Source organism: Silurus aristotelis, assembly GCF_946808225.1.
Source record: "Silurus aristotelis genome assembly, chromosome: 6".
Lineage (NCBI taxonomy): Eukaryota > Metazoa > Chordata > Actinopteri > Siluriformes > Siluridae > Silurus > Silurus aristotelis.
In genome coordinates this window covers 33,491,711-33,511,710 of record NC_139579.1, presented here as the reverse complement: position 1 = coordinate 33,511,710, position 20,000 = coordinate 33,491,711, and the positions used below count along the sequence as shown (strand labels likewise).

The window sequence follows — 20,000 nt, the reverse complement described above, 5'->3', positions numbered from 1 at the left end:
AAAGTCAGGAGCGGTGTGTAAAGCGTAAAGTCAGGAGCGGTGTGTAAAACGTAAAGTTACGAGTGGTGTGTAAAGCGTAAAGACATGGCGGTGTGTAAAGCGTAAAGTCAGGAGCGATGTGTAAAGCGTAAAGACAGGAGCGGTGTGTAAAGCGTAAAGTCAGGAGCGGTGTGTAAAGCGTAAAGTTACTAGTGGTGTGTAAAGCGTAAAGTCAGAAGCGGTGTGTAAAGCGTAAAGTCAGGAGCGGTGTGTAAAGCGTAAAGTCAGGAGCGGTGTGTAAAGCGTAAAGTCAGGAGTGGTGTGTAAAGCGTAAAGTTACGAGTGGTGTGTAAAGCGTAAAGTCAGAAGCGGTGTGTAAAGCGTAAAGTCAGGAGCGGTGTGTAAAACGTAAAGTTACGAGTGGTGTGTAAAGCGTAAAGACATGGCGGTGTGTAAAGCGTAAAGTCGGGAGCGATGTGTAAAGCGTAAAGACAGGAGCGGTGTGTAAAGCGTAAAGTCAGGAGCGGTGTGTAAAGCGTAAAGTTACTAGTGGTGTGTAAAGCGTAAAGTCGGGAGCGATGTGTAAAGCGTAAAGTCAGGAGCGGTGTGTAAAGCGTAAAGTCAGGAGCGGTGTGTAAAGCGTAAAGACATGGCGGTGTGTAAAGCGTAAAGACATGGCGGTGTGTAAAGCGTAAAGTCAGGAGCGATGTGTAAAGCGTAAAGACAGGAGCGGTGTGTAAAGCGTAAAGTCAGGAGCGGTGTGTAAAGCGTAAAGACAGGAGCGGTGTGTAAAGCGTAAAGTCAGGAGCGGTGTGTAAAGCGTAAAGTCAGGAGCGGTGTTTAATGCGTAAAGTCAGGAGTGGTGTGTAAAGCGTAAAGTTACGAGTGGTGTGTAAAGCGTAAAGTCAGAAGCGGTGTGTAAAGCGTAAAGTCAGGAGCGGTGTTTAATGCGTAAAGTCAGGAGCGGTGTGTAAAGCTACGAGTGGTGTGTAAAGCGTAAAGACATGGCGGTGTGTAAAGCGTAAAGACATGGCGGTGTGTAAAGCGTAAAGACATGGCGGTGTGTAAAGCGTAAATACATGGCGGTGTGTAAAGCGTAAAGACATGGCGGTGTGTAAAGCGGAAAGACATGGCGGTGTGTAAAGCGTAAAGTCAGGAGCGGTGTGTAAAGCGTAAAGTTACGAGTGGTGTGTAAAGCGTAAAGACATGGCGGTGTGTAAAGCGTAAAGACAAGGCGGTGTGTAAAGCGTAAAGTTACGAGTGGTGTGTAAAGCGTAAAGACATGGCGGTGTGTAAAGCGTAAAGACATGGCGGTGTGTAAAGCGTAAAGACATGGCGGTGTGTAAAGCGTAAAGACATGGCGGTGTGTAAAGCGTAAATACATGGCGGTGTGTAAAGCGTAAAGACATGGCGGTGTGTAAAGCGGAAAGACATGGCGGTGTGTAAAGCGTAAAGTCAGGAGCGGTGTGTAAAGCGTAAAGTTACGAGTGGTGTGTAAAGCGTAAAGACATGGCGGTGTGTAAAGCGTAAAGACAAGGCGGTGTGTAAAGCGTAAAGTTACGAGTGGTGTGTAAAGCGTAAAGACATGGCGGTGTGTAAAGCGTAAAGACATGGCGGTGTGTAAAGCGTAAAGACATGGCGGTGTGTAAAGCGTAAAGACATGGCGGTGTGTAAAGCGTAAAGACATGGCAGTGTGTAAAGCGTAAAGTCAGGAGCGGTGTGTAAAGCGTAAAGTCAGGAGCGTTGTGTAAAGCGGAAAGTCAGGAGCGGTGTGTAAAGCGTAAAGTCAGGAGCGGTGTGTAAAGCGTAAAGTTACGAGTGGTGTGTAAAGCGTAAAGACATGGCGGTGTGTAAAGCGTAAAGACATGGCGGTGTGTAAAGCGTAAAGACATGGCGGTGTGTAAAGCGTAAAGACATGGCGGTGTGTAAAGCGTAAATACATGGCGGTGTGTAAAGCGTAAAGACATGGCGGTGTGTAAAGCGGAAAGACATGGCGGTGTGTAAAGCGTAAAGTCAGGAGCGGTGTGTAAAGCGTAAAGTTACGAGTGGTGTGTAAAGCGTAAAGACATGGCGGTGTGTAAAGCGTAAAGACAAGGCGGTGTGTAAAGCGTAAAGTTACGAGTGGTGTGTAAAGCGTAAAGACATGGCGGTGTGTAAAGCGTAAAGACATGGCGGTGTGTAAAGCGTAAAGACATGGCGGTGTGTAAAGCGTAAAGACATGGCGGTGTGTAAAGCGTAAAGACATGGCAGTGTGTAAAGCGTAAAGTCAGGAGCGGTGTGTAAAGCGTAAAGTCAGGAGCGTTGTGTAAAGCGGAAAGTCAGGAGCGGTGTGTAAAGCGTAAAGTCAGGAGCGGTGTGTAAAGCGTAAAGTTACGAGTGGTGTGTAAAGCGTAAAGACATGGCGGTGTGTAAAGCGTAAAGACATGGCGGTGTGTAAAGCGTAAAGACATGGCGGTGTGTAAAGCGTAAAGACATGGCGGTGTGTAAAGCGTAAATACATGGCGGTGTGTAAAGCGTAAAGACATGGCGGTGTGTAAAGCGGAAAGACATGGCGGTGTGTAAAGCGTAAAGTCAGGAGCGGTGTGTAAAGCGTAAAGTTACGAGTGGTGTGTAAAGCGTAAAGACATGGCGGTGTGTAAAGCGTAAAGACAAGGCGGTGTGTAAAGCGTAAAGTTACGAGTGGTGTGTAAAGCGTAAAGACATGGCGGTGTGTAAAGCGTAAAGACATGGCGGTGTGTAAAGCGTAAAGACATGGCGGTGTGTAAAGCGTAAAGACATGGCGGTGTGTAAAGCGTAAAGACATGGCAGTGTGTAAAGCGTAAAGTCAGGAGCGGTGTGTAAAGCGTAAAGTCAGGAGCGTTGTGTAAAGCGGAAAGTCAGGAGCGGTGTGTAAAGCGTAAAGTCAGGAGCGGTGTGTAAAGCGTAAAGTTACGAGTGGTGTGTAAAGCGTAAAGACATGGCGGTGTGTAAAGCGTAAAGACATGGCGGTGTGTAAAGCGTAAAGACATGGCGGTGTGTAAAGCGTAAAGACATGGCGGTGTGTAAAGCGTAAAGACATGGCGGTGTGTAAAGCGTAAAGACATGGCGGTGTGTAAAGCGTAAAGTCAGGAGCGGTGTGTAAAGCGTAAAGTCAGGAGCAGTGTGTAAAGCGTAAAGTCAGGAGCGGTGTGTAAAGCGTAAAGTCAGGAGCGGTGTGTAAAGCGTAAAGTCAGGAGCGGTGTGTAAAGCGTAAAGTCAGGAGCGGTGTGTAAAGCGTAAAGACATGGCAGTGTGTAAAGCGTAAAGTCAGGAGCGGTGTGTAAAGCGTAAAGTCAGGAGCGGTGTGTAAAGCGTAAAGACATGGCGGTGTGTAAAGCGTAAAGTCAGGAGCGGTGTGTAAAGCGTAAAGTCAGGAGCGGTGTGTAAAGCGTAAAGTCAGGAGCGGTGTGTAAAGCGTAAAGTCAGGAGCGGTGTGTAAAGCGTAAAGTCAGGAGCGGTGTGTAAAGCGTAAAGACATGGCGGTGTGTAAAGCGTAAAGACCAAAGAGGGGTGTTGATGAAAAAGTAGGAACAGTTACCGCTCCTCTTGGCTCCTGCCATCATCTCATCATACTGCTGTCTGTGTCTCTGAGCTTCCTCCTCTGATTTGGCCGGTAGGTTCCTGAAACCAAAATGGATCATGAGCATCACTCAGTGTAAAAAGAAAAGGGCAGAAATGTTTGTGTAATATTAATAAAAGTCTTACGCAGGTCTGTTCTCTAGAATAAGACCCGTGGTGGAGAGAGGCTCAAATTCCAGGTTCTTTTGTCTCACCGGATTTGGCTGAATGGGGGGAGGAAAGACAGAGCAGGACAGAGCGAGAGACAGAGATATAGACGGATAAGATGTAAAAACAGAAAGAGAGAGAAACATGGAAAATATTGATAAAGAAAAACATAAGGGCAGAGAGTGAGATTCTGAATATAATCCTGTTTCCAGGATGATGAATGGCCTGAAAAGTGTTAATGACATACCTGTGGTGCCTCAGGTGTAGGTGTGTGTGTGTGTGTGTGTGTGTGTGTGTGTGTGTGTGTGTGTGTGAGAGAGAGAGAGAGAGACTCCATCCATGTGAACACAATAGCACCACTATTGCCCTCAGTCACCTCACAAATACACAGTGTTCATTAGAGTTTAATGCAGTTTAGGGATGTGGCCACTGCATGTAGGCTGCGGTTACTGTGTTTAGGGTGTGGCCAACACATGAAGAGCGTGGTCATTGTTTTTGGTGTGTGGCCACTGCATGGTAACCATGTTTAGGGCGTGGCCACTGCATGTATGGCGTGGTTGTTGCGGTGAGTGTGTTCACTGCATGTAGTTGTATTTGGGGCGTGGTCATGTCAACTGAACATGTCATGTCAGATTATTTGATTGGATTGTGGTTACTGTAACAATATCACCTTCAACCTTATTAAAAATGCACAGCTCATGAATATACACAAATATGCAAATTAGAACACACCCTGTGTCCTCCTCTTTCCATCCCTAAAACTCTTTAATGTCATATTTATATTATGTGAGTAATGAAAAGTTACTAATAAAACTAAATACATATTTAGACATCTAACATTCTAACAGAACGTGTGTGTGTGTGTGTGTGTGTGTGTGTGTGTGTGTGGTGAATCACAAGTGGATTGCAAAAGCTCAAAGCTCCTCTCAGTCCACACACACACACACACACACACACACACACACACACACACAAAAACAGAGGAAGAAGCTTTAGAAATGGCAGCTGCAATCTAAACACACACACACACACACACACACACACACACACACACACACACACACACACACACACACACTCTTGTCTTCTTAACCACCCTCCCTATGAACCTTCCTGAAGTCAGACCCTGACTTTCAGACCATATCAAATCCACACTATACATCATCATGACATGATGTCAATTGAAGATCTCAGTGTGGTTCCTGTTCCCCCTCACCTGCTGCTGTGGGACTCTGGACTCTTTGGTGGTGGTGTTTTCCCGGGAAGACATTTTCCCGAATAATCTCCATCCTGATGCGGCAACCTTCGTCTCTCTGGGCTTCCAGGAAAACAGGCTTCTGTAGAGACAAATGCGGAACACAATATCCATGAAACCCTGACGTGTGTAACAGTCACAGTGCTGTGGCAATCTGGCTTTTCATTGGTCAGAAGGTGTTTATTCATTTCCAATAAAATCAGAACTATATTATAATAATGCCCTCGTACAGACACGTCATCACCGTCTCTTACGCATTTTAACAGAAGAGGCAGAACTTTTGGACCACACAAGGCTTTGATTTGGAGATTGCATGTCGCCATGGTTACAGCGATGTGTCTGATTAGTGGGTTTCGCTCCGGTGCTGATCCAATCACATTAAACAACACAACACCAGTTTAGTTACAAAAATTATACAGGACGTTTCTTTTATACACACACACACACGCACGCACACGCACGCACGCACGCACACGCACACACACGAGTGTCAACTGGCAAACCAGGAAGTGAAGAGGAATGTGACATGTGAATGTGATGAATCCTGCGATTAGATTCAGAAAGAATCGTGACCTTTATTAACCCCTGACTGCTGGTGTGAAAATACAGTGGTGTGAAAAAGTGTTTGCCTGATTACTTATTTTTTTTGCATGTTTGTCACACTAATGTTTTAGATCAGCAAACTAATTTAAATATTAGTAAAACATGGCCCTGTGTGAAAAAGTGTTTGCCCCCTGTTAAAACTGTGGTTTATCACACCTGAGTTGAATTTGAGGCCTGATTACTGCCACACCTGTTCACCATCAAGAAATCTTTTAAATAGGACCTGCCTGACAAAGTGAAGTCGACCAAAAGATCCTTAAAAGCCAGACGTCATGCCGAGATCCAAAGAAATTCCGAAACAAAGGAGAAAGAAAGTAATTAAGATCCATCAGTCTGGAGAAGGTTCCAAAGCCGTTTCTAAAGCTCTGGGACTCCAGAGAACCACAGTGAGAGAAATTATTCACACATGGCAAAAACATGGAACAGTGGAGAACCTTCCCAGGAGTGAACAGCTGACCAAAATTACCCCGAGAGCACAACGACGACTCATCCAAGAGCTCACAAAAGACCCCACAACAACATCCAAAAAACTGCAGCCTCACTTTCCTCAGTGAAGGTCAGTGTTCACGACTCCACCATAAGAAAGAGACACAAAAATTATCAAGAAGAACATAAAGGCTTGTCTCAGTTTTTTCCCCAAAGCTTTTGTGAAAATACTCTGTGGACTGACGAGACAAAAGTTGAACTTTTTGGAAGGTGTGTGTTCCATTACGTCTGGTGTAAAAGTGACACCGCATTTCAGAAAAAGAAAATCATCCCAACAGTAGAATATGGTGGAGGTAGTGTGAAGGTCTGGGGTTTTGCTGCTTCAGGACCTGGAAGACTTGCTGTGATAAATGAAACCATGAATTCTGCTGTTTACCAAAAAAGCCTGAAGGAGAATGTCTGGCCATCTGTTTGACACCAGCAGGTCCACCTCTGAATGGCAGAAGAAAAACCGAATGAAGACTTTGGAGTGGTCTAGTCAAAGTCCTGACCTGAATCCTATTGAGATGCTGTGACATGACCTTTTAAAAGGGGGTTCATGCTGGAAAACCCTCCAATGTGTCTGAATTACAACAATTCTGCAGAGATGAGTGGAGTAAAATTCCTCCACAGCGCAGAAACAGACTCAGTGCAGGTTTTCACACACTCTTGACTGCAGTTGTTGCTGATGAGGGCGGCCCAAGCAGGTACTAGGTTTAGCGGGCAAACAATAATAAAAACCTTCATTTATAAACTGCATGTTGTTCACTTGTGTTCACTTTTACTAATATTTAAATTAGTTTAATGATCTGAAACTTTAAAGTGTGAAAACATGCAAATAAAATAATAAATCAGGAAGGGGGCAAACACTTTTTCACACCACTGTGAAAATAAAACGTGTTCACCACATGTCAGTTTCTTTTATTGTGTAAAAATCTTACATTTTATAAATGTGTAGTGTTTATTATTTATGTTGAATTTAAAATGAATTTATATATTTTATTTTTTGACTTATTTTTATAATTAATATTTTGAATTCTTTTGGATTCATTTTTATTAAATATATTTAAAAACTTTTCTTTTTTTTTTTTTACTTTAAAAGTAATTTTTCTTTTTTCATTGTTTTGTTTTTCAAGCCTAATGTTTCTCTTCTAATCATTTATTTTGTACTTTTTATAAAATATTTTTATAGTTTTCATTACTTTTTAAATATTTTCTTTATTTAACCTTTATTTAATACAATTTTAATATTCTTTATTACATTAAGAAGAGATAAACATCTTTTTATATTTGTTTATAATGTTTTTAACAGTTTTTTTAATTATTTTATTATTTTGCTTTTTACAACAACGCTGTTTTTGGATCCTGATTTTTATCATCATACATAAAGTTTTGAATAAATGATCATAAATGATTATTATTATTATTATTATTAGATTATTTTTTTATCATTAATCAGTTTTATTGCTTGATCGGCTCGTCAATTAAAAGGTTTTATTAGAATTTAACGTTTAAAATATTAAATTATTATAATTATATTCATAAATATTTAGATTTTTTTTGGACTCTAATTTAGTTTATAACATTAAATTATTGATGATGAGATCGTGGGCGTCTCTGAACCTGGTAATGAAGTCGGCGAATCCGTGCCTCCTGTTCGCAGACTGATGGGCTGAAGGTCCGAGATGGGCGTGTTCGCTCTCCTGAAGTGTCTCAGGAGCGCTCTGACGACGTCCGAGCTCCAAGCTGTTCATAATCACATCCATGTCTCCATCATCTGCAAAATAACCCAGGTTTCCCTCACCCAGGGGGGTGGAGTTACAGCTGAGCGACACCCCCTGCCCGGGACCAGTCCTCAGACTCCGCGGTCTCGCTGCTCCCACACCGTCCTCAGGTCTGGTTTCCATCACCTGCTCGCTCGCTCCTGCATTTATGGTAGCTTCTGAATGATTTGAGATGGTTTCTGGTCCAGGATTCGAGGTGCTTCTCGCTTCCTGTTGCAGTTCTCTGGTGTTCCAAGGTTCACCCACGGAATAAACAGGGGTTCCTGAAACGGTTCTTCGGTTTATAACTAAGTATCCACAGTTTCCCACTCGAACACCTTTTTCTGGAGCTTTGTTTGGAAATGTTCCTTCACAGTGAACTTCGTCTGTCTGTAATTCACCGTTCGGGATTTGCATCTCCAACTCCGTACAACAGGAACTCAGACGCTTTCCAAAACAGTTCCCCAGTCTGGAATTCCCACTAACCCGATCTTGAGGTAACACTCCAAGATCTTCAGCTACATTAGTGGCTGTTTTGACATCTAGCGGTCTTACCTTCTCATGTGTGCCCAGGACTGGTTCAGCAATGGTTCTCCAAGTACCTGCTGTTTCTTCTGCTACCCTCAAACTGACGAGGTTCTCACAGGTTCCTTCTAAAAGAACTGGACTGGTACCTGCATGTTCTCTACATGTGGAGGATCTATCAATATCCACCATTTCATCAGCTACATTTGGACTAATGCTTGTTTCAAAGGTTCCTGGTGTTTCTTCTCGAACAGATGAATTGCTCCTGTTATGTGCCTGTTCTCCAGATGTGGCACAGGATTTTTCAGTATGAACCATTTTTTCAGCAACCCCTGGACTAATGTTGGTTTCAGAAGTTTGTAAGGTTTCCTCCGTGACAACCAAGTCCATCTGGATGCATTTCGTACCATCTGTCAACTCACCACTAGATCCTCCAATATGCATCATTTTTCCAGCTTCACTCTGGTGTATATTGGTTCTCCAGATGTTGGCTGTTTCTTCAAGTGCAATAATTTTGGCACAAGCTCCAGATGTGGTCATTTTAGCACCAGTTCCTCTAATATTTACTGATTCTGGAGCTACAGCATTGAATCCAGTGGTGTCTGATGTTTCTTCTAAAGCAGTTGTGCTAAAACAGGTCCACTGTCCAGATGTTTCACTCACAGATTCTCCAATCACATCTGGAATGCTGTCAATTTCCCAAATTGCAGCATCTTCTCCCACTGACGGGTTCATAGTTCTACCAGGCCAATTAGCATTCGTTTCTCCTACGTAGTTCATGTTGCTTCCTCTAGCACCTGATGTTCCTGCAGATGTGGCCTGATTGTCATAGGATTCTCCAATCACAAGTGTGGAGTCTATGGAATGGAAAACATCTGCAGCTCTTGTATCTGATGTATTTATGTGTCCAGATGATATCTTAGGACCATTGTTTCCCTCTTCACTTGCTTTTTCACCAGATATGAACCAGCTGGAGTGGGTTCCGCTAGGATCTGAGGTTTCTCCAGATGTGTTCAGGCCATCATTGTTTCCTACAGAACCTTCTCTTCTGACACCAGCACAGAATCCCCAAAGATTCTTGTCTTCTCCATTTAAGTTTACGAGTCCAGATGTTGCCACTTGAACACCAGAATGGTGAAGGTTTTTGCTCTGATTTAGTTTTGGATTGATTTCTCTAAAATATTCAGGTTCTCCAGGTGTTCTGGTGTGTCTAGATGTGTCCGGTTCAGAGTCTCCATCTTTCGGCTCAATCACAGCGGGAGGTTCTGGAAATCCATTGATCTCTTGAGATGTTTCCTCAGACGTGACTCCAGAGTTCATGTATTTTGGAGCTGAATTGAAGACCAGGTTCTTGTGAGAACTTTGAGGTTGGAGTGTGTGTGTTCTACACCCTTCAGCTCGGTTCTCATTAACATCCACGGTGAAGGGCAGGACGAACCCAGAACCGTCCTCTCGGTGCATCTCCATCACGGTCCGAACCCTGAAGTGCAAATCCACAACATCTGCCTCACCTCTGTCCTCCTGCGGGGATTAATCAGGTTTATTCCTCTGTGTTCACACCGGACAGTCATTTTACACCCGGACACACACATATACACAAATCTACACTGCTGATCTGCTCCATGTCGCGGAAACGGAACTATTCGGTATAAAACAGACTCATGGCATAGACCCGGTACCGGTACCGTCCCGCCCGACACCCAAACCCGAACCCAGCTCAGCTCCGATCCGCCGCACGCGCAAACACTGGCGCCATTTTGACTCGGTCGCGGCCACAACCGCACCCTTGTTCCCTACACGCGCGCGCTTCCTAAGGGAACAACCCTCCGCCGCTGTCCGCACTACGTAGTGCGAGTTACATCCAACACCGCTCCATTTGGGACGCAGCCCAAGTGGCGTTTCCCTGTCCAGCAAACGCTACACCGAGAGCGTTAAAACGATTATCTGATGACATCTAGCGGTTAGAGACAGTAATTACACAATACAGCTCGTTTATATTCAATAATAAATCACCAGAATCAGGAAGAGTTTTATTGCCAAGTGTGTTTGCACTAAGAATTAAAGTCATTGTATTATTGTACAAAAAAGTACAGATTTAGATGAATAAAAGTGGTTTTGCACATATGTTTTATGTTATTGCACGATGGCGAGAGCGTTTAAATGTTCTGGGGAAGGAACTTCTCCTGCGCCTTCTGTCCTGGTGCTCTGTAGCAAAAGTTCACAAAGCATGTGGTTTGGATGTAAAGGATCCAGGGTGATTCTCTGAGCCTTTTTCTCACTCTGGATGTGTTGAGTTCCTGTAGTGTGGGCAGAGGAGCATCAATAATTCTTTCAGCCTTTCAAACCACCCTCTGTAGTCTTCTGAAGAGCACAGGACAGACTCCATGATGGCTGAGTAGAACTGTGTGAGCAGCTCCTGTGGCAGGTTGAACTTCATTAGCTGGTGAAGGCAGAACATTTTCTGCTCAATGGAGTTGATGTAATTGTCCCACTTCAGGCTCGGAGAGATGATGGTGCCCAGGAACTTGAATGACTCCACTGCTGCCACAGTGCTGTTCATGACGGTGAGTAGGGGAGTGCAGGGGGTTTCTTCTAAAATCCACAATCATCTTTACTGTTTTAAGGGTGATAAGCTCCAGGTTGTTATGACTGCACCAGACAGCCAACTGCTGAACCTCGCATCTGAATGCAGATTCATCACCGCCGTTAACGAGACTGATGACTTTAGTGTCATCTGCAAACTTCAGGAGCTTGACAGAGGGTCTGTAGAGGTGCAGACGTTGGTGTACAGGGAGAAGAGCAGAGGGGAAAGAACACATCCCTGAGGAGCACCAGTGCTGATAGTGCAGATGTTTGAGATGAATTTCTCCAGTCTCACTAGCTGTTGCCTATCTGACAGAAAGCTGCTGATCCACTGACAGGTGGAGATCAGAACAGAGATCTGGTTTAGTTTGGTCTGGAGGAGGTTTGGGATGATGGCGTTGAAGGATGAATTGAAGTCCACGAACATGATCCTCACATAAATCCCTGGTTTTTCCAGATGTTGCAGGATGAAGTGCAGTCCCACGTTCACCGCATCGTCCACAGACCACATGATACTTTCAAATTATATTTAATATTCCAATATAATTACATGAATTATAATTGTCTAAATTAAACACAAAATACTATTTCAAAATATTATAATAAATTATTTATTAAAATAATAAATCATTTGTTTCTGAATCTAATTATTATAAATAATTCAGTTCAGTTCGATTTTATTTGTAGTGTTTTATAAACTTATACACATGCATTTAAACAATAAGCTATACTGATCTTTTTAAAATGGTCTTTTATCATTAAAATGAATACATGACGATATTCTGGTGAACAATCCCTGTTACAGTTATTAATTAAGGATTATCGGTGTACAAACAAATATATTTATGTGTGTACATATGAATTTATTCAGTGATGCAATAATATCAAACATTTGCATCAAGAGATCATTAATGGTTAAAAAAAAATACAATTTTTCCTACTGTAATTCAGATTTTCTTTATTTGCTGAAACATTCACATTACACAAAGCATGTAGAAAACTTATAAACCTCTGCACTTTGCAAAAAAATAATACATAAAGAAAAAGTGACTCAGATTTGATGTAATAAATGAGAATGTTATCTGGAAGCCTGATATTAAATATAAACCTTTTAGTTGAATGTAGTTGTATTTTATTTGTAAAATGCTTTAAAGGACATAAAACAGAGCAGCTTACAGAATATTATTTGTATTATTTTATTTTCTCTATAAAACAGTCAGACAGCATCGTGTTACAGATCTCATTATTTTAATGAATTATTTTCTCAACTCATGATGGCCACTAAGTGGCGCCAAAACACCACCATCATATGACACTGGGATTTTTTTTTTAAATCAAATTTACCATCATCTCCATTTCCACCTCCCTCTTTATCTCCATCATCTTCTCCACCTCCATCTCATCTCCGTCTTCTTCTCCACCATCACCTCTATCTTCATTTCCATCATCTACACTGTCACCTCCATCTTAATGTTTATCTCCTTCTCATCTTCCCCCTCCAATACTATTTTCATTTCCATCATCTACACCATCACCTCCACCCTAATGTTCATCTCCTTCTCATCTTCCCCCTCCAATACTATTTTCATTTCCATCATCTACACCATCACCTCCACCCTAATGTTCATCTCCTTCTCATCTTCCACCTCCAATACTATCTTCATTTCCATCTCCATATTCTCCTCCAACCCTAATTTATCTTCATTTATTTCATCTACACCTTCACCTTCATCTCAAACTGCATTTCCATGTTGTTCTCCATCTCCATCTTAACCTCCACCCCATCTTCATCTTCATCACTATCTCCACCTCTACCTCTGTCTTCACCTTTACCTTACCCTAAACCACATCTTCATCTGCACCTCCACCTTATCTTTATCTCCATCTCCTCTTCCTCCTCCCCGAACACACCACTGCATGTTTGTGTTTGTGTGTGTGAGAGTGTGTGTGTAACCAGAAAGTGATGTAGTTATGCTAGTTAACGCTAATGCTAACGCTACAGTACACACTGCCCTACAATTAAAATGAAAACGATGTAAATTTCGATACTGAATCCTGAAGTCACATGATCTCTCATCACACCACTACTGTACTGATGCTAGTAATGCTAACGAATGCTAGCTGAAGCTGAAACATGCTAATGCATACATTTATTAATTTAAAGTTGGTGGACACGAGCATAAGATTGATATTTGTCTCTTTTTTTTTTATCTCATTCCACATTTAGTCTCCATGTGCTGAACTTCTGAGATGTTCTTCTAGATTCAGTTTCTACTAGATTCAGTAATAAATGATGGATTGTGTTTATTTTCAAAAGTCAACCGATGTAAATTTGCACACTGAAGATTTTGTTGAGGTGCACAAACTTTTGCACTCCGTTACAAAGACTGATATTAGAATTGTTTTATTTTATGTGAAGAGACGACGAGTTTTCAGATGCCGGTAAAATCTGGGTCTCAGACGAGTCGACTCACGAGTCGAGCTCTCAAACGACTCAATTCCTTCTCTCTGTGCTGTCATTCTTCACCTTCATCTGACCTTCACCTGAGCGAGGTTCCTGAAATCCTTCTCTCGCTTTTCTGATGAACAAAACAACGTCAGCGTGTCTCAATATTTCAGCACAAATCTGCAATAAAGACGGAAGAAAAGATGGGAACAAGGGATAGAGAAAAGAAAAAAAAAAAATTTATACTAAAAAAAAAGGGAAGGAAGAATGACAATAAAGATAAAATGCAAAGTAGATAGCAGAAAAAAGAGGGGAAGAAAAAAAGAAAGAAAGAAAGAAAGAAAGAAAGACAAATAATCATAAGAAGGAAAGAAAGTACAAGGAATTAAAGAAATGAAAAAGGAAGACAGATGAAGGAAAGACAAAAATATAAATAGAAGAAAAGAAAGGACAAAGAAAAGACAAAATGAAGGACAGAGAAAGTAAAAAAGAAAAGAAAATGGAAAAAAGAGGAAACAGAAAACAATATTTAGAAGACAAACTGAAGAAAAAGAAGTGAAAATAAACGAGTGGAAAACTTCAACACAAACTCTGAGTTTATTGACGATTAGAAAACGTTCATAATAAATTGTTAAGTAAAAACCACCTGATACGCTAAATTACGCTAGCAGAGCTATGCTAAGCTACATGCAACGCAAGATTTACGCTATTATATCACGTAGCATTCTGTTCCAAAAATGTTAGCTTAGCGCTGTTTCACAAACGCAGGCATGTGACTAAAAAAAGCTGCTGCTGTAATGAATTCAAACTAAAAGAATTGCTAGGATCGCTAATTAGCGTGTAGCATGCATGATTAGTACTTTAGCGCCCCCTATCATCCTCAGACCGGGATGCTAAACAAGTGGCGCAATTTTAGCTAGGATTTTGCATCTTGACTTTAGGTGCATTGTGGGTAAAAACGTTACTGCTGAAAATAACTGAGCATGAACATTTGATGTTTTATGCTAGCACTTTTCAGTGAAGAATGCAAAATTAAGTTTGATTAGCATTTAGGATAGCTGCTAGTTTCTTCCAAATCAGGAAGCAACAACAACAACAACAACACAAAAACAACAACAATGTGCAGGAAGAAAGATCTCTGATTAGCATTTAAAGAGAAAAAAAAAACGATCATTTCTTGCTAATCTATTTCACGCTAGTTTTCCGCTAACAGCAGTGTGCGGCGAATAAAATTGTGTAGCTATTTGTTTGTTTTTACAGAAGCTTGGTGAGGAGGTGGCAGAACGAATCCCATCCCTCGGCGCAATAGCTCTCTGTCTCCGCCCCTCTATCCGACATCCCTTCATCAGCCATCATCATCTCCTCGTCCTCCTTCTTCTCCTCTGCCGCTCCTTCCTTTTCTCTGCGCACCTCCTTTTTCTTCACCAGCTTCATGTGGGCGGAGTTTGGAGCGCTCTTGCACATCCCCGCCTTCAGCACTTTCACTCCTTCGCAGGCGCTCTGTCGCTTCTTCAGCCTCGTTAACACTTGATTCCAGTACTGCGTGGGTTTGTCTCCGTACGCAGGGCATTCGCTCGGTTTTCCCGTAAACTGGCATTCGTAATAATTGGACTCGTGCCCCGCCCTCTGGTCAGAAGGGGAGGAGCATTTGAGGTGGAGCACCATGTTGTTTTTGCCCTCGCGGGTTTGCCAGGTGCAGCGGTCGCCGTTTGTGGTGTTCAGCTCCCCGGAGCTTGGGGTTTTCTCCTCTCCGGGTTTCTGCTTCGTCTTCTTCTTCGCCTCGGACGATGAAACGAGGACGAAGAAGACGAGGAAGACAAGGAAGAACCATTTCATCAAGCGAGGCATGACGGAGAAACCTGCAAACACATGGGAAAATACCATTACATCACAGAGCTCTGCGTTCTGATTGGCCAGAAGATATTGATAAATTCATTAATTACTGTGCTCGTTATTGTTTCTATAGCAACGATATACGTTCACAAAGATGCTCCTCTGATAAAAAGAGGAGGAGTTTCAGCACTTTGTGGATAAAGAGCTGCTCCTGAGGGAACGCTTACAGCTGCTATAACATGGCAACCCGTTTCCAAATAAATATAGTATTATATTAGAATCTAAGACGTGCAAAAGTACTTGTGTGGCCAAAAGTATTGGGACATATTTCAAATAACTTGGATTATTATATACACTGCGTCTCCAAAAGTCTCACAAAGCTGGAGACACACAATTCAAAAAGTTTTTGGATGCAGGAGCATGAAATTGTCCCTTCACTTGAACTGGAAGATCCAAACCTGTTCCAGCATGACAATGTCCCTGTGCACAAAGCAGCTCCATGAAGATAAATCGGTTGGAGTGGAAGATCTCCTGCTATAGAACCTTTAGAAAACCGTTGGGATGAATGTGAACACTGACTGCACCTCAGACCTCCTCGCTTCCTCTCCTACATGAGTACTGACTTTACTAACACACTTGTGGCTGAATGAATCTCCAAAAAAATCCAGTGGAACATAGAAGAAGTAATAATGGAGACTCAATGTGGAATGAGATGAAGAAAAGCACAAAGTGATCTTATGCTCGGGTGTCCACAAACTTTTGGTCATATAGTGTGTATAAGGGTATAGAAGTCCACAGGCTCAACAGAATGTACAGCAGGATGTAAATATATAGTGATAGTTATTATGATTCTCTCATATTTCTCTTTTTTGGACTGATGAAGGTCGAGAACTAAAAGCTCCATGGTGCAGTTTCAGCAGCCATTCCTACATTTACACAAATGATTTCCCCTTTTTGGTGTGATCAGATCCAGCTAATTCCATTTCAGTTCGATTTGAAAAGTTTTGTTTTTACTCACCGTGAATGAGAAACTCTTCCTTCTGGACCGTGAGAGCGAGATGGCCAAAGAGGAAAGGAGAAGGAGGAAGGCAGAAAGAAAGAATGGATAAAGAAAGAAAGAGGGGGGGCATTTAAGATTTAGGGGGAAAAGGGGCCTCAGTTTCTTCCCTCCATCAGAGTTCGAAAACAAGTGAACCACCCATCCTACACCCCCCCCCCATCTCACACACATTCCCCTCCTTCCACTCGTTCTGTCTCCCTCTCTCAAAAAAGTTACTATGAAAGACACAGCAGGGGTAAAAGAGGTCAGAGTTCAACTGTGTGTGTGTGTGCGTGTGAAAATAGAAGGAGAGTGTGTGTGTGTGTGTGTGTGTGTGTGTGTGTGTGTGTGTGTGTGTGTGTGTGTGTGTGTGTGTGTGTGTGTGTGTGTACCTACATCTATCCAGAGAAATCGTTTTATCTCCTTATACAGCAGTGCTGTTGAATTGTGGATTCTGATTGGTCAGGAGTTTATGTAATTGTGCTGATTTTAATATGTCATCGTTTCCATAGTAACGGCTCGTACACGGTCGCACATAACTGGATTTTAGGACCCGGCTGACGTCTGGTCTCCAGGGCGAGGAGAAACATGTTTATGTAAGCTTCCTGGAAGGAGTCTCCAGTGTCAGTGCTTTTAAAGGAAGGAAATACATTTTTGAACGTCCCATTCCACATGCAGTCTCCATTTTTCTGTTATAATGAGCTCCACTCTTCTGATAAGATGTTCCACTAGATTTTTGTGGAGATTTGTGGAGATTTATCCACCAACTATTACTGATGCTGATGCTGTAGGTGAAACGGTTTCTGGGTTGCAGTCAGCATTCATATTCATCATGTCCAATAGTGTTGGAGCTCCATAGCAGGAGATCTTCCACACCAACCCCATGGAAAGCAGATCTTCATAGAGCTGGCTTTGTGCACAGGGGCGTTGCCGTACTGGAGCAGGTTTTAGGTCTCCTAGTACAAGTGAAGGGAAAATGTAATGCTAAAGACGTCCAGTACGACTGTTTGTCTGCATGTTTGGCAGAAGAACCACATCAGGGTGGAGAAGTCAGGTGTCCCAATATTTTTGAAGGGTATGTAATATTAGGTCATTAGAAATATCTGATGGGGAATCAGTAATAAATCAATAAATAAACTGATCAGCAAGTACACGTTTTGTTCTGTACGTTTTTATCAGATAAAATCATTTCAGATTTTGTGCGAAATAAAAAAAACAGATAGACAAGGGCAGGAAGAAGGGAAGAATTAGGATACTTTTACTTGTCCTAAGAAAGAAAAAAGAAAGAAAGAAAGAAAGAAAGAAAGAAAGAAAGAAAGAAACAACAACAACAAGAGAGAGCAGGAGAGTAAGGTTACGAGGAAGACAAGTATTACAGGAGGATTTTATGGGAAGAAGAACCAGAAGGAGGATACGATTAAAACAGAGGAAAAAAAGAAGAAAAAATTGAACGAAGGAAGAAAACACATTTCAACCTGATGTTTATAGAATGCAAATGATCTTTGCCTGGAAGTCTGTTTCTCTCTCTCTCTCTCTCTCTCTCTCTCTCTCTCTCTCTCTCTCTCTCTCTCTCTCTCTCTCTCTCTCTCTCTCTCTCATTTTCTCTCTCTCTCTCTCTCTCTCTCATTTTCTCTCTCTCTCTCTCTCTCATTTTCTCTCTCTCTCTCTCTCTCTCTCTCTCTCTCTCTCTCTCTCTCATTTTCTCTCTCTCTCTCTCTCTCTCTCATTTTCTCTCTCTCTCTCTCTCTCTCTCTCTTATTCTCTCTCTTTTCGCCCTCTCTCTCTCTCTCTCTCTCTCTCTTTCTCTCTCTCTATCTCTCAACTCATCTTTTCAGGCGCAATCAGGCGAGCGTCCGGCACCATCATTGAGGATGATTACCGCGACCTCGCTGGCTGCTAATGACGGGGGACAGAAGAATTCTGAATGAGATGCGAGCGGAGGACGAACCACGTTATTGAAATTCTACCCTGAAGATCTGCGAGTCGGAGAGCAACCGTGATGACTCGCGTCTCATCAAGACCCTCGCCGTTTCCTTTTACACGCTCGAGAACTTCAACTCCACTCACAAAGAGCTGATGAGATGTGTGAAATTCAGACAGGGCAGAGTTTCATGTGTTTAATTCCACACACAGAGACTGGAGCTGGTAGCTAGATGTAGCTAGTGTAGAACTTCAGAGCTAGCTAACGCTCTCACAGACTCCAGCTGAAGACTCACAAAAACTGAAGAACCTACAAACTTATCTTATATTGTATTTCTTTCATGTTTACCAGATGGACAGTTGTGTAAAGCAGTTCACTACAAGTCGTACTCTGTATGAATGTGTTTTTGAATATGAAAACCATGCGGAAAAATAAGTGTTGAAATATGTGGCTTAGAACTGAGTAGAATATTAACTGTGTAAAATCTTTAACAGAATGTTGGATATAATTGTGTGTAGAATGTTGTGTAGAATTGTACACAGAATGTTGTGTAGAATATTGTGTAGAATGCTGTTTAGAATTGGGTGTAGAATATTGTGTAGAATTCTGTGTAGAATGTTGTGTAAAATGTTTGTAGAATTGTGTGTAGAATGATGTGTAGAATTGAGCACAGAATGTTGTGTAGAATGTTGTGTAGAATTGTATGTAGAATACAATACACTGCTTTTCTCTTTATATCTGCTGCCTCTTGGTGAAATTATACATAAACATGGGATTCGCTTCCATTGCTATGCTGATGACACACAGCTGTATATTTCAGCAAAGCCAGATGAGAGAGATCAGCTTAACAATGTTGAGGAGTGTGTAAAGGACATTAGACAGTGGATGCTTGATAACTTTCTTCTGCTCAACTCAGATAAGACAGAAGTACTTTTACTAGGACCACATGCAGCTAGAAGCAAACTTTCCGATTCTGTAGCATCTCTGGATGGTGTTTCTGTCTCAGTGTGTACAGCAGTCAAAGACCTCGGTGTGATTATTGACCCGAGTCTTTGCTTTGAGTCTCACGTGAATAATATCACCAGGATCGCCTTCTTTCACCTTAGAAATATTGCTAAATATAGAAATATGATGTCGTTACAGGATGCAGAAAAACTAGTAGATGTTTTTGTAACATCTAGATTAGACTACTGTAACGCTTTACTGTCTGGGTGTTGGAGTAAGTGCAGAAATAAGCTTCAGTTAGTTCAGAATGCAGCAGCAAGAGTCCTCACTAGATCTAGAAAATATGATCACATCACCCCTGTATTAATCATCTACACTGCTCCCAATTACATCTCACACTGATTATAAAATACTACTACTGACGTATAAAGCACTTAACGCTCTCACGCCGCAGTATCTGAGTGAACTTCTGTACCAGGATGATCCTCCACGCCTACTTAGATCAAAAGGTGCAGGCTATTTGTTGGTACCTCAAATAATGAAGACTCCAGCAGGGGGCAGATGTTTCTCTTATAAACCCCACAGTTATGGAACAGCCTTCCAATCAGTGTTCTGGACTCAGACACAGTCTCAGTGTTCAAGTCGAGGGAGAACACATTTATTTAGTGGAGTCTTTAGTCAGTAGGTGTTTGTGAGGTAAAGGAGCAGATCTGGAGGGATCATGGATATGGAGTGTTTGGTGAACTGGGATATTTGGATGCTGTCGTCTCCTCACTCTCATACGTTCACTCAGGTTTGTTGATGGTGGTGTGGTGGGTCGTCTCTTATCCCAGAGATCCTCATGTCTGTATTACCTTCTGGTTCTCCCTTTTAGTTCTGCTGCTACAGTGAGTCTTACC

General features: G+C 42.2%; 2 protein-coding genes across 2 annotated transcripts in view; both read right to left on the bottom strand.

The window, feature by feature from the left end:
- The window catches only part of tbc1d12a (TBC1 domain family, member 12a), a 33,009-nt gene extending 22,745 nt beyond the window's left edge, over positions 1-10,264 (bottom strand). Inside the window, exons 1-4 of the mRNA XM_083543467.1 lie at positions 7,670-10,264; positions 4,940-5,060; positions 3,703-3,779; positions 3,536-3,618 (exon numbers count right to left, since the gene is read on the bottom strand). Of these exons, the coding sequence (XP_083399593.1) occupies positions 3,536-3,618; positions 3,703-3,779; positions 4,940-5,060; positions 7,670-9,801 (2,413 nt within the window). The 5' untranslated portion in view covers positions 9,802-10,264. The remainder of the gene's footprint in view (positions 1-3,535; positions 3,619-3,702; positions 3,780-4,939; positions 5,061-7,669) is intronic.
- Positions 10,265-13,941: 3,677 nt separating this feature from the next.
- fgfbp3 (fibroblast growth factor binding protein 3) lies at positions 13,942-16,475 on the bottom strand. The gene is made up of 2 exons (XM_083543538.1): positions 16,215-16,475; positions 13,942-15,222 (listed from the first exon to the last, which is right to left on the bottom strand). The coding sequence occupies exons 1-2, from the start codon at positions 16,324-16,326 to the stop codon at positions 14,618-14,620; spliced, it is 717 nt and encodes a 238-aa protein (XP_083399664.1). The 5' UTR covers positions 16,327-16,475; the 3' UTR covers positions 13,942-14,617.
- Positions 16,476-20,000: the final 3,525 nt, after the last annotated feature.

Coding starts and splice junctions, on each gene's coding strand:
- fgfbp3 (XM_083543538.1), bottom strand. CDS start 16,326: ATGCCCCCCCTCTTTCTTTCTTTATCCATTCTTTCTTTCTGCCTTCCT. Junction 15,223..16,214: donor GGAAGAGTTTCTCATTCACG/GTGAGTAAAAAC, acceptor ATGTGTTTGCAG/GTTTCTCCGTCATGCCTCGC.